This window comes from Notothenia rossii (genome assembly GCF_949606895.1).
Source record: "Notothenia rossii genome assembly, chromosome: 9".
Lineage (NCBI taxonomy): Eukaryota > Metazoa > Chordata > Actinopteri > Perciformes > Nototheniidae > Notothenia > Notothenia rossii.
Window position 1 is genome coordinate 79,772,096 of NC_136907.1, and position 17,500 is coordinate 79,789,595.

The 17,500-nt window shown below is 39.3% G+C and overlaps 3 protein-coding genes across 3 annotated transcripts in view; all 3 read right to left on the reverse strand.

The window, feature by feature from the left end:
* Positions 1 to 861: 861 nt before the first annotated feature.
* LOC307019985 (uncharacterized protein) lies at positions 862 to 6,038 on the reverse strand (the record flags this gene model as incomplete). Its single annotated transcript, XM_079651079.1, has 5 exons — positions 5,525 to 6,038; positions 4,679 to 4,756; positions 1,683 to 1,850; positions 1,157 to 1,291; positions 862 to 1,058 (listed from the first exon to the last, which is right to left on the reverse strand). The coding sequence occupies exons 1-5, from the start codon at positions 5,709 to 5,711 to the stop codon at positions 862 to 864; spliced, it is 765 nt and encodes a 254-aa protein (XP_079507205.1). The 5' UTR covers positions 5,712 to 6,038.
* Positions 6,039 to 8,333: 2,295 nt separating this feature from the next.
* LOC307019986 (otoconin-90-like) lies at positions 8,334 to 11,200 on the reverse strand (the record flags this gene model as incomplete). The annotated part of the gene is made up of 4 exons (XM_079651080.1): positions 8,334 to 8,518; positions 8,733 to 8,839; positions 9,343 to 9,517; positions 11,194 to 11,200. 4 exons carry the CDS (start codon positions 11,198 to 11,200, stop codon positions 8,334 to 8,336), a joined length of 474 nt encoding a protein of 157 aa, XP_079507206.1.
* Positions 11,201 to 16,379: 5,179 nt separating this feature from the next.
* Positions 16,380 to 17,500, reverse strand: part of LOC307019987 (uncharacterized protein) — a gene marked incomplete at its 5' end in the record, with an annotated part of 13,422 nt that continues 12,301 nt past the window's right edge. Inside the window, one exon of the mRNA XM_079651081.1 lies at positions 16,380 to 16,722. Coding sequence (XP_079507207.1) covers positions 16,679 to 16,722 — 44 coding nt within the window. The 3' untranslated portion in view covers positions 16,380 to 16,678. The remainder of the gene's footprint in view (positions 16,723 to 17,500) is intronic.

The following is a 17,500-nucleotide window of genomic DNA, read 5'->3' on the forward strand; positions in this document are numbered from 1 at the left end:
GATCTATTAATTTGACTCTCAAAGTGCACCAGATTGATGCTTTTAACTTCAACATTAAAAAAAAATCTTCCTGGTTATTTGCAAATTATGGTGGAAAATAAGTATTTGGTCAATAACAAAAGTTCATATCAATACTTTGTTATATACCCTTTGTTGGCGATGACAGAGGTCAAACGTTCCCCCCACTTAAATCATGTCCACATGGATATGAAACTAAATACATTTGCACACATCTTGTGTCCATATATTTCTGTTGTGGTGGTCATGCCACGGTGCATGCATGCGCGGGTCATGGTCAAATATCTGGATTAAGAGGTTGCTTTTTCTTTGCACAGCATGAAAGAAAGGCGAAATGAATGGGCTGTGATTTGAGTTTTTTAAGCAGACGTTGAGTTCAATCATTTGTACGGCCCTCGAAGGATGTTGTAAAAATTGAAATGGCCCTTGAGAGTAAAAAGGTTCCCCACCCCTGCTCTAAATCAATGCAGCATTGTATTTCTAAACTGAACAAGTAAGACAGACCATTGTAAGATTTTTTTTAAATGTAATACAAATATTTAAAGGGAATTCAGAAGTAAACTTATTGCAAAGCTCCAATGTTGTCTAAAAGCTTCAAAAGAATTTGACCTACGCTCAAATCAAAGCAGCATTGTATTACAAAATGAGACGATTACGAAACACCTTTAATTTAATTAGGTGCCTTTTCTATTATATATTATCACTGTTACTTGATTTGTTTGTATCAAGAGATGTGTACATGTAGTCCAATTTATTTCTTCATTGATTTTGAATCATTAGGTCACATGACATTGAAACTATTGAAGATAAATGAATAATTTTCAATCAAGACATTTTTGATTTTCATAATTTATGGACATTGAATGCATTAATCTGACCCGTTGGAGACGCAGACGTTGTTGAACTTCCTAACACCTCGTTGGATGCATCTGGGGATACAGTCGGTGTTGTTGTTGTTGTTGTTGTTGTTGTTGTAGTTGTAGATTTGGCCGAGGTTGTTGTTGTTGTTGCAGTAAACACAGTAGTTAGGATGTCTTTAACTGAGGAAGAAGATTATAAAAATAGACCAGATTCAGAAATGTATCTCCCTTTTAAGTGAGACAAATGATGGAGGAAGTTGTGATTAGTTTAAAGTCACCTTGCTCATCTGAAGCTCCCTCCTCCTCTTCATCATCCTCTTCCTCTTCCTCTTCCTCTTCTTCAGATGACATTCTCCTCTCAGAAGGTCTGATTGGTGCTTTTGCTGTCAGTGACGTTGTGACGATGAACGAATCTGCAAAAAAATCAGATATATTTTATTCTTATTCACAATAAATATACCATTTTGTATATATATACTATATACATTTAATTTGTATTCTAATATTAACCGTTTGGTCTCATCATAAAAAATAAATGGTACATTTCCACCAAAAAATAGCTTTTTAGACACATCTGCAGAACGTTTACAAAAAAAATTGCAAAGTTAGTCCTAAAACTTTTTTTCTTAAAGGTATTTGTACTTTTTTCGACTATTTGTTAAATGTTTTGTATGTTTTTTATATACTGTATGCCTGAACATGTCTCGTTAAATGAAAATAGTTGGAATGAAAAGGTTAAAATGAGCAGACATAAAACAGTTGATTGATAAAAAAGTCTGAAAAACTTCACAAAAGGACCAAAACCTCTTATTTCTTTATCAGCTTCCTCGGATGACTCATTCAGGTTGGTTGGTGTCGGCTCTCTGGGAGTTGTAGTCCTCAGAGAAGTTGTAGTTTGAAGGGAGGATGTTGAAGGTGTTTCTGTGTTTTTGTCTTCAAAGCTCAGTTGTGATGTTTTGATGGGCCCTGATTCTGATCCAAGACCTGAATCTGAAAAAGAGAAGGTGAAAAGAGTTTAAAGAGGCCTTATTCTGCTTTTAGAGGACTCTTTAAAGTAGAGACACTACATTCTGATATACACCTGAACATCAGCAGGAGAGGACTCTTTAAAGTAGAGATACTACACACTGATATACATCTGAACATCAGCAGGAGAGGACTCTTTAAAGTAGAGACACTACATACTGATATACACCTGAACATCAGCAGGAGAGGACTCTTTAAAGTAAAGACACTACATACTGATATACACCTGAACATCAGCAGGAGAGGACTCTTTAAAGTAGATACACTACATACTGATATACACCTGAACATCAGCAGGAGAGGACTCTTTAAAGTAGAGACACTGCATACTGATATACACCTGAACATCCGCAGGAGAGGACTCTTTAAAGTAGAGACACAACATACTGATATACACCTGAACATCAGCAGGAGAGGACTCTTTAAAGTAGAGACACTACATACTGATATACACCTGAACATCAGCAGGAGAGGACTCTTTAAAGTAGAGACACTACATACTGATATACACCTGAACATCAGCAGGAGAGGACTCTTTAAAGTAGAGACACTACATACTGATATACACCTGAACATCAGCAGGAGAGGACTCTTTAAAGTAGAGACACTACACACTGATATACACCTGAACATCAGCAGGAGAGGACTCTTTAAAGTAGAGACACTACATACTGATATACACCTGAACATCAGCAGGAGAGGACTCTTTAAAGTAGAGACACTACATACTGATATACACCTGAACATCAGCAGGAGAGGACTCTTTAAAGTAGAGACACTACATACTGATATACACCTGAACATCAGCAGGAGAGGACTCTTTAAAGTAGAGACATTACATACTGATATACGCCTGACCATCAGCAGGAGAGGACTCTTTAAAGTAGATACACTACATACTGATATACACCTGAACATCAGCAGGAGAGGACTCTTTAAAGTAGAGACACTGCATACTGATATACACCTGAACATCCGCAGGAGAGGACTCTTTAAAGTAGAGACACAACATACTGATATACACCTGAACATCAGCAGGAGAGGACTCTTTAAAGTAGAGACACTACATACTGATATACACCTGAACATCAGCAGGAGAGGACTCTTTAAAGTAGAGACACTACATACTGATATACACCTGAACATCAGCAGGAGAGGACTCTTTAAAGTAGAGACATTACATACTGATATACGCCTGACCATCAGCAGGAGAGGACTCTTTAAAGTAGATACACTACATACTGATATACACCTGAACATCAGCAGGAGAGGACTCTTTAAAGTAGAGACACTACATACTGATATACACCTGAACATCAGCAGGAGAGGACTCTTTAAAGTAGAGACACTACATACTGATATACACCTGAACATCAGCAGGAGAGGACTCTTTAAAGTAGAGACATTACATACTGATATACGCCTGACCATCAGCAGGAGAGGACTCTTTAAAGTAGAGACACTACATACTGATATATACTTGAACATCAGCAGGAGAGGACTCTTTAAAGTAGAGACACTACATACTGATATACACCTGAACATCAGCAGGAGAGGACTCTTTAAAGTAGAGACACTGCATACTGATATACACCTGAACATCAGCAGGAGAGGACTCTTTAAAGTAGAGACACTACATACTGATATACACCTGAACATCAGCAGGAGAGGACTCTTTAAAGTAGAGACACTACATACTGATATACACCTGAACATCAGCAGGAGAGGACTCTTTAAAGTAGAGACACTACATACTGATATACACCTGAACATCAGCAGGAGAGGACTCTTTAAAGTAGAGACACTACATACTGATATACACCTGAACATCAGCAGGAGAGGACTCTTTAAAGTAGAGACACTACATACTGATATACACCTGAACATCAGCAGGAGAGGACTCTTTAAAGTAGAGACACTGCATACTGATATACACCTGAACATCAGCAGGAGAGGACTCTTTAAAGTAGAGACACTACATACTGATATACACCTGAACATCAGCAGGAGAGGACTCTTTAAAGTAGAGACACTACATACTGATATACACCTGAACATCAGCAGGAGAGGACTCTTTAAAGTAGAGACACTACATACTGATATACACCTGAACATCAGCAGGAGAGGACTCTTTAAAGTAGAGACACTACATACCGAAACTAATTCAACTTTTTATTTCTTTTTCTGTGTTTTTTTTATCCTTCAAATACAACATATCCTTACTTTAAATCTCGTTTTTTAAGTGATGCGAGATTAATGTGACTGAATTTTCTTTTTACAGCTTTTATTCCAAACAAAGCCGTTGAATTGGAGATCGGGTGAATCAAGGTTCAAGGCTTTTATTGGTCATACGAAGCTACGGTAGTTATGACGATGAACATCTTAGGTCACAGGCTCCTCCATCAGTGCAACACAATTAAACAGAATTGCACTGCCCAGTTAAAAGGTGTTTCAGAAAAATCGATCACTTCATGGAAATGAAATGTAACAAACATCACCAACTGTTATTCTTTATATCCAAAACTAAAACACTGCTTGTTTTCCTGAGTGTTTCTCCATCACAGCCTCATCTAGGCCTTTGAAAGCGGCGTAATGTGAGTCATGCAGCAGGAGGAGAACAGCAGGGAAATTATTTCTGGAGATTGAGAAGCTGCAGGACGGTCAGCTCGAGCCAAATGTAATTATGAGCAGCTTGGGGAAAAACAAGATCGCCAGAAAAGTATTTCAGAGAGGAAAACAGGAAGTAAAGGCACAGAGAGGAGAAAGTGTTTTACCTCTCGAGATGAAACTCGTGTGCGCGGTTTCTTCTTTTTCTACTTCCTCTGCAGCGTCTTCACCTTCCTGAAGCCCCTCTGAAAAGACAGATCAATCACATTAACACACAACTCAGTTTTAAGAACACAGCTAATAGTTTATTTTATTTTTTTAAGATTTAAAGAAAACAGTTGTGCACTTTGAGGATACACTTGGGCATAGTTGTGATTTGAGCTACATGCTAAAAGTGTAATGCTCAAAGTAAATACGCTAACATGCTAATGCTAATATTCACAATAAGAGTTAGCATGCTAGCATGCAAAGTACAACTGAGACTGACGCTAATGGGATTAATGACCAATACCTGCAAAGCTATTGGACAACGAAATTACTTTTACCAGAAGGTTAAAGTCGGAAAAGTCAGAGGATTAACTGTCATTCAAGTTAGAGCTTTAATCGAGCACAAACCATGGTGGAAGTTTTGCAGATGATCCTGAATAGAAACCTAACGTTTTCCCTTAAAACAATTATTTGAAAAAAACCAGATTTAAGATCAAGTTTTTAGAAATTACAGCCCGACCCTGGTGGCAGAAAATCAAAGCTCTAAGGACAATTCTCCCTGAGATGGACTAAAATGTCTTAAAGGCATAATGTAGCCTATCGTTGTTAAGCCATTTATTGCAAAACTAGAATATTTGAAGTCCTGTTGTTAAATGAATGCATGTTGATGACGTTGTAGCCATGACGAAGGTGTTACGACCCTGGGTCGTTAGGTCATTTGTGTGTGTGTGTGTGTGTGTGTGTGTGTGTGTGTGTGTGTGTGTGTGTGTGAGCAAGCAGGTGGTGCCCGTTAGCTGATTAGCTACCTCCTGCATGCTGATTGGTCCACCTGAGGAGACGGGAGCATATTAAACTACAGCTGTGCAGTTCCTCGGCCGCTCTCACTGACTCAACTTCTCCTACTCCCAGCGCGGAGCTTATTCTGAGATGATGTTCTATGGTGCTGTGTTCACACCTTGATGTCGTTGTCCTTCTCCTCTGGCTGCGGGCCATTTATTCCTCACCTGTCTTTGAAAGACAGACGTATGTTCTCAGGAGTACAAAACATTTTTGTTCTCTCTTCCCTTTTTGGATTGATCGTTTTCTCCTGTTTAAGTTAGTGTAGGTAAGAAGCCTGTATATTTATTTTCTCGGTTAGGTAAGATTTTGAGTTCTAAGGTTTGTTTCTTTTTTGTTGGTTTTGTTATTCCTATTTTTGTATCATTTTTGGTAAATAAATTTACCAAACGCTTTCTCTGACTCAGTGTCCGTGTTCTTGGGAGTGGGAAGAGTGGGGGAGAGTGCATTTTGTGCTGCGCCTAGGTTCCCCTAGACCTGGGCGTAACAAGGGCATTGACCTCTTTGCACCATAAGGATTATACGATGTTACACCATGATTCACGACACCTTCATATTTCGCCACTGACCAGATATAAAGGAGAAAGGTAACGTGACTAGTTCTATTTTTAACTGATCTTGACCTGCAGCCAATCACAGCCCTCGTACCTGCAGTTCTCAGCAGGGATTGGCTGTTGGGCGAATCTAAATGTTAATTTAATCTGTTTACAAACTGCGTCTGACAAAGAAACATGTAAAACATCTTTTTAACGTGAACTCGGATACAGAAAAATGTTTTGCCTGCAGACAGGAAGGAAGAGTTGGAGAGGAAGAAGCTCAGAGAGCCGTTCACTGCAGAAAGATCATCTGAGAAGAACAGGAGGAATTCAGTCTCTGTGTTTGAATACACTAGAAATCAGTTTCAACTCAAATGTTCACATAACCAATTAATTATAAAATTGATAACAAAGGATGTCTTGGTCTGAACACACCTGAAATCTTATGTTACCTGTCTCGTTCAATTTGAGTTTGTTTTAATTTGGATTCTCTAAGCTATTCAATGACTATATTTGTTCTTTTGTACAATATCTTAATGCTCGTCTGTTTAGTCTTAATTGTTATGTTGTAAAAAGGCTGTTTTTGAATGATTGAAGTTTAGGAAAGAACTCGAGCTTTAATTTGAAAGAGCCTTAAACCTGCATTCTCTCTAATATCCAGCAGGGGGCGACGTTTGCAAAAAGAGGTCAGAAGTCTGAGACATGTAACTTCTCTCTTGATTTATTAGCTCTGTAAACAGTTTTCTGATGAGTTTGTCTCAATCCCTAGTTGCAAGTCTTTTTGAACACACCATGACGTTCATTTCGTAAATTATGATCCCGTTTAGAGTCAAATTATTTACTTTGTGATTGACAGGTTACTTTAATTCTTTCACAGTTGGTTTTCCAGTTCATGAAAGTTAAGGCTGGCCACAATAAAAGGCCACTCTGAAACTTGCATTTTTGCTTTATTGGGGGGTTCTGGCGGGGTCCGAAAACCAGTCAGTATCTGGTGTGAGGGTTAGGGTTAGGGTAATGTTGTGAATCGAGTGGCCCATGGTGGTGGTGGGGTTATGGTATGGGCAGGCGTATGTTATGGACGACGAACACAGGCCACTCGATTCACATTACCCTAACCCTAACCCTAACCCTACCCCTACCCCTAACCCTCACACCAGATACTGACTGGTTTTCGGACCCCCCCAGACCCCCCCAATAAAGTAGCAATGCATGTTTCAGAGTGGCCTTTTTTATAATCATGCTGTCTAATCAGCATCTTGATATGCCACACCTGTGAGGTGGGATGGATTATCTCGGCAAAGGAGAAGTGCTCACTATCTCAGATTTGTGAACAATATTTGAGAGAAATGGTTATTTTGTGTAAATAGAAAATGTTTTAGATCTTTGAGTTCATCTCATGAAAAATGGGAGCAAAAACAAAAGTGTTGCGTTTATATTTTTGTTCAGTGTACATTCATGTTGCTCTGTTGGAGGAGCCTGGGACTTCCGTTTTTCATTGAAATAGCTACATAGCTAATATGCAAATGACAATAAAGCCTAGAATCTTGAAACTTCAGGTAATTTTCAGGTCAGTTTCAGGTCAGTTTCATGTCAGGTCAGCTTCAGGTCAGTTTCAGGTCAGCTTCAGGTCAGCTTCAGGTCAGTTTCAGGTCAGTTTCAGATCACTGACGTCACTTAGACTCACCTGCTCTTCTTAACAAAGATCCAGACTCCAGGTTAATGCTGACAGCATCTGAAACTGACAAAAATAAAAATATGTTATCATTTAATAAAAATTACGTCAAATACAGTGTTTCAGATTTTATTGTACTTGAATAAATAGAAAAATAGTGCAATAAGTCTATATACATGTAAATAAAGTATGATATGTACAAGAACAGAATGTGAAACTAAATATTGTACATTAAGACGACATGATATACGGTTTATTGCGGTGATAACTATTTAGATACATAAATACATATACATTTAATTTCCATTTAGATTGAGTCATCAGGCAGACTCAATCTTAGTATCTTCAATTACTTTTTTCTTATTTAGTTATTCTGTATTATGATTTTTTTAAATACTTTTTATTTATTTATTTGTTTATGCAGGTATCGCCCTTTTGTTACGACTACTATCTTGAATTTTATACCTGTCTCGTTCAATTTCAGTTTGTTTTAATTGGTATTCTCTTACCTTTTCAATGACTACATTCTTTTGCACAACACCGTAATGCTTTTCTGTTTAATGTGAATTGTTATGTTGTAAAAAGGCTGATGTGTTTCCTGTGGTGATGTTTGATGATGTTACCGGTTTGATTCTCCGCGGTGCAGAAAGACGCGTGGAGGTTTTTCAGAGACGAGTTGTATTCGCTCCGAGTCATGCAGTCGATGGCCGCCTGGTCACATTCACAAAACTTCTGCTGGCACCGGTCACCAGCATCTAGAGGTAGAGAAAAGAGCTTTCATTAAAGTCTATGCACAGAAAGACATACAGCAGGACTACTGACAACATCTGTATTTCTTTGTTTGAAAAGTGGCAGTTCATGCTTCAAGTAAAATGACCAAAAATGTAAGTTCTAAATCTACAAACATGTATAAAGATTGCGATTTAGATTGAGAAATGTCTCACTGTCTCTTTCCACTGGAAGTCTTACCACAGCTGGAGTTTGCTGCTGAGCAGGTGGAGTTGTTGGGGAGGGGGATCAGCGCCTGCCTGCAGGGGGCAGCGCTCTGATAACACACTCTGTGAGTCTCACAGCAGCTGGAGCAAAGAAGAGATCAGGGATTACTCAGAAGCATATTGTAGGTTCAGAGCTGTTATACAATACCATTTACCAGTCTGGCACCAAGCCCCTAGGAAGTGCTCCAGACTCTGAGGAAAATATTTGTGTTGGCCAAACGGCGGTACTACAATTTCCAAATCAGTCTGTGATGTCACCTGGCCCAAAAAACACTTTCTCTCATTGACTTACATCAGGAAAGAGACGTATGTTAATCAGCGGATAATCATCCCGACGTTTTGATTTCTTCCTCCGATCCTCTGACAATTTGTATCTCTTAAAATAGTGTAGGTCAATAGGAAAAAGTCTCTTTGGGCTCCAATGACGTCACAGACTGGAAGTTGTAGTACCACCATTTGGCCACTACGAAAATGTGCTTCAATGTCTGTCGATCTTTCTGCCTATTTGAGTTTTAAAATCTTCCCGCCCGAGAGGCCCACCTCCATACTCCATGCTGTTTTTTTATCTACAGGGTGTCGCTCACCTGTCCAGAGGGTCCACAGGGTTTCCAGAGGACTCGTATCTGCAGGAGCAGCCGTAATCCTCCAGGTCTCGAGGACAAATCCCCGTTGTGCAGCGGAGCTTCAGAGAGAAACTCAGCAGAGAAGGGAAGTTATCGAAGACCGAGTGAAGCCAGGTGAAGCGAAGGCCGAGACAATCTGCACCGAGAGGAGGGAAACAAGAGACACAGATGTGGATGAATGATGTGAAATCTAATCAAGTGTTAAATCAGACTTTAGTTCCACCTGGAGTAAATCCACCAGCTACCCTGCAGTATACAAAGTCATTCAGACTAGCTGCACCTTTACCAGCTTTGAGAACACTTTCATGATCAATCATTATAAAACATATCATATCTATTATTCTGAAATGGACCAATCTGCACAATGACTACTTTTACTGTCGCTACTTTCACTATATTTTGATGAGAATACTTTTATACTTTTACTTGAGGAACATTTTGAATGAGGACTTTTACTGTAACAGAGTATTCCTACACTCTGGTACTTCTACTTTTACTCAAGTACAAGATCTGAGTACTTCTACTTTTACTCAAGTACAAGATCTGAGTACTTCTACTTTTACTCAAGAACAAGATCTGAGTACTTCTAATTTTACTCAAGTACAAGATCTGAGTACTTCTACTTTTACTCAAGTACAAGATCTGTGTACTTCTACTTTTACTCAAGTACAACGTCTGAGTACTTCTACTATTACTCAAGAACAAGATCTGAGTATTTCTACTTTTACTCAAGTACAAGATCTGAGTACTTCTACTTTTACTCAAGTACAAGGTCTGAGTACTTCTACTTTTACTACAAGATCTGAGTACTTCTACTTTTACTCAAGTACAAGATCTGAGTATTTGTGTTTTTACTCAAATACAAGATCTGAGTACTTGTTCCACCTCTGACTGATATTAAGGAGAACTGGTCAGTCAAATACATAGAATCAGATTTATGTGACTATTCGCCCGCAGACAGACACGAAGAGGCTGTGAGTAAAACTCCATTTCCTTCTCTTGGCAGGTGTGGAGCAGAGGAGATTTAATCACAGATAATCCTGTTGGCAGGAACCTAAGAAGCATGCAGGGTGGAAAAAGATGGAGTCGACAGCTCTCCACATGTGAGGTGAAGCCACAGATTGTGACTACAGGTGTCTGAGAACACCACAGCCCACCTTCATGTCAACAACATCAAAAAATATCACACTAAATCAGCAGCGTTATAGAAGACCATTAATGGGGCTACGAGGTGTCACTCTCCCGCAATTACTGCCATGAAGCGCTTTATGATAGTTAACATGTCAAATTCATATTCAAATGCATTGTGGGACTTCAACCTTTTAGTACTGAACAAACAATGAAAAACACAAAACATAGAATAGTGGATTTTAAATGGTCAAAGATGAGTACAGTTCATAATATGTGTTTAGATGTATAGTCCAGTGCTGACAGGTGCTAACGTGCTACAACGACCCTAAAGTCTTCCATCAGGAGAAACGTGCTGGAGCTTAAGAAAAGAAGCAGATGTTCCAAAACACACTTTATAATCCTGAACATCACCAAGCGCTCCGGTCCCAGATGTGTGCATCACTTTTTAGTGTCCCCTGGTTCAGAATGCTAGCATACGGTTAGCTTGTGTATAATTAGCTGCATATGAACTAACTGAACCCCCATCAGCACTCTGACCTTTCTTCCTCATATTAAATGCTGCGTTATTAATCGTTTGAACTCAGTGAACCAACGAGTAAGACCCGGCTTAGCTGATTAATTAATTCATACTAATTACAGCCTCATGCCTCTTGTGTCTCAGTGCATTAAGTTCCTCCTCACCGGTCATGTGATCTGTGTTTGGGTCGCTTGCCTCGGGGTCCGGGCAGAAGATGGAGGCACACAGCGCTGCAGACAAAGAGGAGACAGAGTTATCATCATGATCTCATTAACATTTAACACATCAGTGCACTAAAACATCAAATGACATCATGCCACATTGGGATAATTACACAAAACACATCAAACCATCGTAAAAAACACAAAATAAGATTTAATTGAATCTGCTTATTGGGAATAATAAAGGGTTTTCTTCTTCTGGTTCTTCTGGTTCTTTTTATTTTGGTTCTTCTGGTTCTTTTCATTCTGGTTCTTCTGGTTCTTTTCATTCTGGTTCTTTTCATTCTGGTTCTTCTGGTTCTTTTCATTCTGGTTCTTTTTATTCTGGTTCTTCTGGTTCTTTTTATTCTGGTTCTTTTTATTCTGGTTCTTCTGGTTCTTTTCATTCTGGTTCTTTTTATTCTGGTTCTTCTGGTTCTTTTTATTCTGGTTCTTCTGGTTCTTTTTATTCTGGTTCTTTTCATTCTGGTTCTTCTGGTTCTTTTCATTCTGGTTCTTCTGGTTCCCGTTATTCTGGTTCTTTTTCTTCTGGTTCTTCTGGTTATTTTTATTTTGGTTCTTCTGGTTATTTTTATTCTGGTTCTTCTGGTTCTTTTTATTCTGGTTCTTCTGGTTCTTTTTATTCTGGTTCTTTTTATTCTGGTTCTTCTGGTTCTTTTTATTCTGGTTCTTTTTATTCTGGTTCTTCTGGTTCTTTTCATTCTGGTTCCCGTTATTCTGGTTCTTTTTCTTCTGGTTCTTCTGGTTCTTTTCATTCTGGTTCTTTTGGTTCCTGTTATTCTGGTTCTTTTTCTTCTGATCCTTCTGATCCTTCTGGTTCTTCCGGTCCTTTTTATTCTGGTCCTTTTTTTAATTTGTATTCTGGTTCTTCTGGTTCTCCTGGTTCTTGTCGTTCTGGTTCTTCTGATATCTTCTACAAATTACCTTTGAAATGACCTTTTCCACTTTCATCTGTCAAAAAATATCTATTTAATAAGCACCTACAAAAAAAGGTCAAACAGTTTTAGCATGTTTTCCGTCCCTTGAATATGTAGTTAAAGAGGTAAATATATAGCAGCTTTCATATTTCTATAACATTTTACCATTGTGTCAACAGTATTAGGGAAAGACGTCTCATGCAAACATAGAAGGGGAGGGACTGGCCATTATCCAGCCAATGGCAAAAGACTAGCTGTTTTTGGAAATGTAGAAGGAAACTCACCGCTTGGAAGAACAGATAGCATGAAAATCCATATCAGAAACATGACTTGTATCTGCATTCAGGGAGAGAAGGCAGTGGTTACTATCGGGATTAGAACATGGTAACCAACAAATATGGATGAATCCACCACTGAGTAACACTGTTCGATTGAGAAGATAAATAATTAAAATTGCCAGGAGCTTTTAATACAACGCGTAGGTCTTTTGTCTGATTCTTGCCTTCTTTCCAGATATAAAATAATAAACACATTTTGAATATGTCTGAATATAATGTTGTTTCGCATGTGGTTGTAATTCCCGATGCGACCACAGGGGGCAGCAGTGAGAGTAGAAATGTGCTCCACATGCGGGCTCCACATGCTCTGCAGAGGGCTGCAGAACTGAGTCCTAAAACCAAGACATTTGTGAGCATTTTATCTTCATTTTCCTGTCGCCTCGTAAGTATCATAAATGTTGAGATTATTTTCTGCAATAATCCAAAACCCCATGAAGAAATCCCATTCGATTTTTGCGGAGGGAACGAAAGAGGTGCTATAGAAATATGTGACCTTTCCACAACTCTATCACACAACTAGTCTCAAAGCCTGCCCTCACACCCTCAGGGGATATGAGGACACTAAACTCAATCAAAGAAATAAACGTTCTCATCACAGAGGAGCAGAACAGCCACCATTTATTTCTTTTTTCCTGTTGTTATGGAGACCTGAAGTCACCCTGATGCCTCCTGTGCAGCTCCATAAATTACCTGTGTTATTACAGTGGAGACGGATGACCTTTCGCTCGCTGGTTCAGTTTCTTTAATGGTCTCCAGGAGCTCAGCCTGATGAAGTCTATCATTACTAGGATTCAGGCTCAGAGCACATTTCACTGAAAGAAACTATCATCACGTCGTCCGTCTCGTTAAAGCTTTATTTATTCAGGCTTTATTCAATCTTTAATGTCACCTCGGAGCTGAGGTGTGTTCAACTGTGAACGCTAATGCATCCAAATGACTACGGAGAGATGTTTGTGCTATTTATAGTGCAATAAATGCTCTTATTTTTGCGCAATGTACCACGACTGCACAATTACTACACTGACAGAAATGTTGTGATCATTTAGTCATAACCAAAAGAACAACGTTTTTTTTTGTGTAATTTCCCAAATCACATTTTTAAACAACTTCTTGAATGTGTAACCAGATTGTTTTTAGCCATTTTTTTTGCAAACTTTCTTAAAAGGAGCAACGGGGAAAGAGAACGACAGCTTTTCTTGCAATAAACTTTGATCAACATCATAGCCTGATCGAATAGCGGTAAAGAAGTAAAGTGAGAATAAAAGCATCTGAGGCACAGACTCAAACCAGCTACTAATTATAACCGTCAAACAATGGTTGAATTATCAAACGTTATGGCAGGTTTGGTATTAGTTAGCATATTTTGAGTACAATTATTATACTTCTGGCAACTCAGAGTTGGTTTATCAAAGATTATGAAAAGGGAAACAGATGCCTGGTGCTGGAAACACTGAAGGACAGAAAGACCAAAACAAGAAGCTAAGAGTCTACTTTCATCAAAACATCATATAAGGTATACACAACACCAGAAATGAAGATATGTAACGATGAATCAACCCGCCAAAAGAAAGTGGAGGAATGTGGAGAGACTAGGGTCAAGGCCTGGAAATACTTCTCGCACTTGTGGACTTTTGTGTTGAATTTTAATATGAATTTTGTTGTTGAATGCAATAATTATAGGAGAAGCTAAAAGAGGCTAAAATGCCCTGTCAACTTTGATCAGAATCAGAAACACCAAATGACAGCACAACAAAACCACACATTGAGACCAGTGATGAAGAATTAACAAGCCAGCGATCAAGGCAGTGCACATGGAGGGATGTGGAGAGACTAAACCAGAGAAGAAAAGTGCAGAAAAAAATAAAACAAGAAGATTAAAAAGGTTAAAAAGTCCTGTCCACTTTCATCCCTGTCCAATCATCTATAACACAAAATGACAGAGCAACAGAAACACAAATTGAGACCAATAATCATGACTTAAAAAGGCTTGAATCACAGGTCGAGCGGTCACACAGACTGATGGTGAGTGAAGGCCATCTTACCTTTTGGTTTGAGTGATGGCTGAGGAAGCTGTGGTCACTTCATGGAATAAAGAGGTTTAAACGCTGAGTCATTGTAAGGCACGAGCAGCCAACAGAGAGGGAGGAAGACCTTGGTGCCTTTAAAGCCTTCCTGGGACTCTTATTGGCTCCCAGGCGACACCTGAGCAGCAGATATCATGCTCTGGATTCCCGTGCAGGTATTTGAAGCTTTAACAGAGGCAGAGTCCGGACAGAAGGACCCACAGAGTGGTCTTTGTCCGATGGGGGGGGTTATGTGTCACCCCGGGGTCGAACCGGTCTTATCTGATCCTCCAATGACTTCATTAGATCAATGTCTGCCTGAGCAGTGAAGCAGAGGAAGGTTAATGACAGGGAGTGAATGAAGGGGGGGATAGTGAGGCTTTGTGAGGGACAGGTGCATCATGTTGATGTCAAATGTCATGTTGCATACGAGATAACATTACAGACCCGCCGCTCCTCCACTCAAGCAGTTCTTGGGGATTTAATAGACAGATCTGTTCGACTGAGGACGCAAAAAGACCCACTTTAAGCTCCGTCCACAGGTGTGCCCCTGGGAGTCTTGGAGTATGGAAAAGTAGACGAATGAATCTTGAGCTTCTCAGACCAAAATGGCTAGTTTGTCTGACTAGAAATGGGCCCCACACACGCCAAGATTCAACTTCTTTCAAATTTCTGATCCTGATTCTACATTTCTTTAATGGTTGGATCAACAGGTAGATCTTTTTCAAGACGTTCAGCAACTTTCTGTAAATCCATGACGTACAGGTGGTTCATATCCCTGAATCCACGTGCCAACAAAGCAGCAGAGATTTAGTGTTTCAAATTATGTTGAATCTTTTACTTTTTTTCAACTGGAAAGTTTGTATGCATTAAGTGGTGACATACAACTCAAGAGCACAGTGGTGTGAGAACAAAGTGACGGGATCAGAAACTCAAAACTGATCCTAAAAGTTTTACAGCACAATGTGAGGAAAGCAAAACATTGAGAAACAAGACCGCCAGCAACCAACCAGTGTTTTGTTAATCAAGTCCATCTCATTCACAACACACACACACACACACACACACACACACACACACACACACACACACACACACACACACACACACACACACACACACACACACACACACACACACACACACACACACACACACACAGAGACACACACACACACACACACACACACACACACACACACACACACACACACACACACACACACACACACACACACACACACACACACACACACACACACACACACACACACACACACACACACAGAGAGAGAGACACACACACACACACACACACACACACACACACACACACACACACACACACACACACACACACACACACACACACACACACACACGTAAAGGCCATTAGTACTTTTACCTTTTATACATTACTGTAAGTACCTTTTGACTGGTAATGCTTTTGTACTTGTACTTGTACTACTGTCAAGTAAGATCTTGACTTTTACATTTAATGAAGTATTTCATGTATTGGTGCTTTTACTCAAGTGAAGCATCTGAATACTTCTTTCACCTCCTTGCACACTGATTGCATAAGGATGGGGGAACCATAAATGATGTGAGGGTTAGGACACATGCAATATATTTCACAGTCATTCTGTACATCGTTATGATCCTTTGAGCTTGACAACGTTTTTGTGAACCATCCTGTTTTTTTTCTAATGATCCTAAACGGAGACAAGAACAATTTAAATTGGTTTATTTAGAAAGAAACAATTTATACATCTCTGTTTTTAAAGTTCCAGACTCTTTTCCATACGTTCAAATAATCTGTTCGGATTGAAATGCTTGGTTTTAAATATGGTTTTCATAAATAGTCCAAGACAAGGTTTTAGTTTCAGGTTCCCCGACTTATGTGTCCTTAACGAGTCAAACATGTAGTCCTCTTGGCCCTAAAACAACCTAATGACATCACTTTGACAGAAAGAGTAACAAGTTTCCCTTTTGTACGGAAACCTTTAGACGTCCCTCCAGATGTAAAAGATCTCTGGAGTCTGTTTCCGTGTTTTCTCGTGACGCGGTTTGAGTCTCTTCCTGTGAGGATGAACGGCTCTTTGTGTCCCCGTCACAGTTTGTTGCACATCTTTGTGAGGCACCTCTGTTTCAGATCTGTGGAGGATGAAGAGGAGGAAGAGGAGGAAGAGGAGGGTTAATCACAGACTCATCCTTCATCCTTGCAGATGATATCTTTTGAAATACTTAAGGATAAAATAAGGGTTTTTATAGAAATTGACAAGAAAATAAAGCAACATTTCAAATGAAGTTATGAACCGTTGTGTTACTTTGAAATGTTTAGTGTAGGAAGTACCTGCAGCAGAAATGTTTACCAGCACTTGAATGATCAAAGCGTGATCATTTAAATACATTTTTGAATGAAAATGTGAAAACTGTTTCAAAGATAAACATTCCCTCTTATTTCATGAATCATGTCGCAAATGCAATATTAGTCAAAAATGAACGAAATTACTTATTTATTTCCAAATCGTGCAGCTTTATAGTGTTCAGATGTTTATTTTTCTTTCATTAAACTCATTAAGGGGGCCCTAATCTGTTCAATTTCAGGTGTATATCAGTCTCTACTTTAAAGAGTCCTCTCCTGCTGATGTTCAGGTGTATATCAGTATGTAGTGTCTCTACTTTAAAGAGTCCTCTCCTGCTGATGTTCAGGTGTATATCAGTATGTAGTGTCTCTCCTTTAAAGAGTCCTCTCCTGATGATGTTCAGGTGTATATCAGTATGTAGTGTCTCTACTTTAAAGAGTCCTCTCCTGCTGATGTTCAGGTGTATATCAGTATGTAGTGTCTCTACTTTAAAGAGTCCTCTCCTGCTGATGTTCAGGTGTATATCAGTATGTAGTGTCTCTACTTTAAAGAGTCCTCTCCTGCTG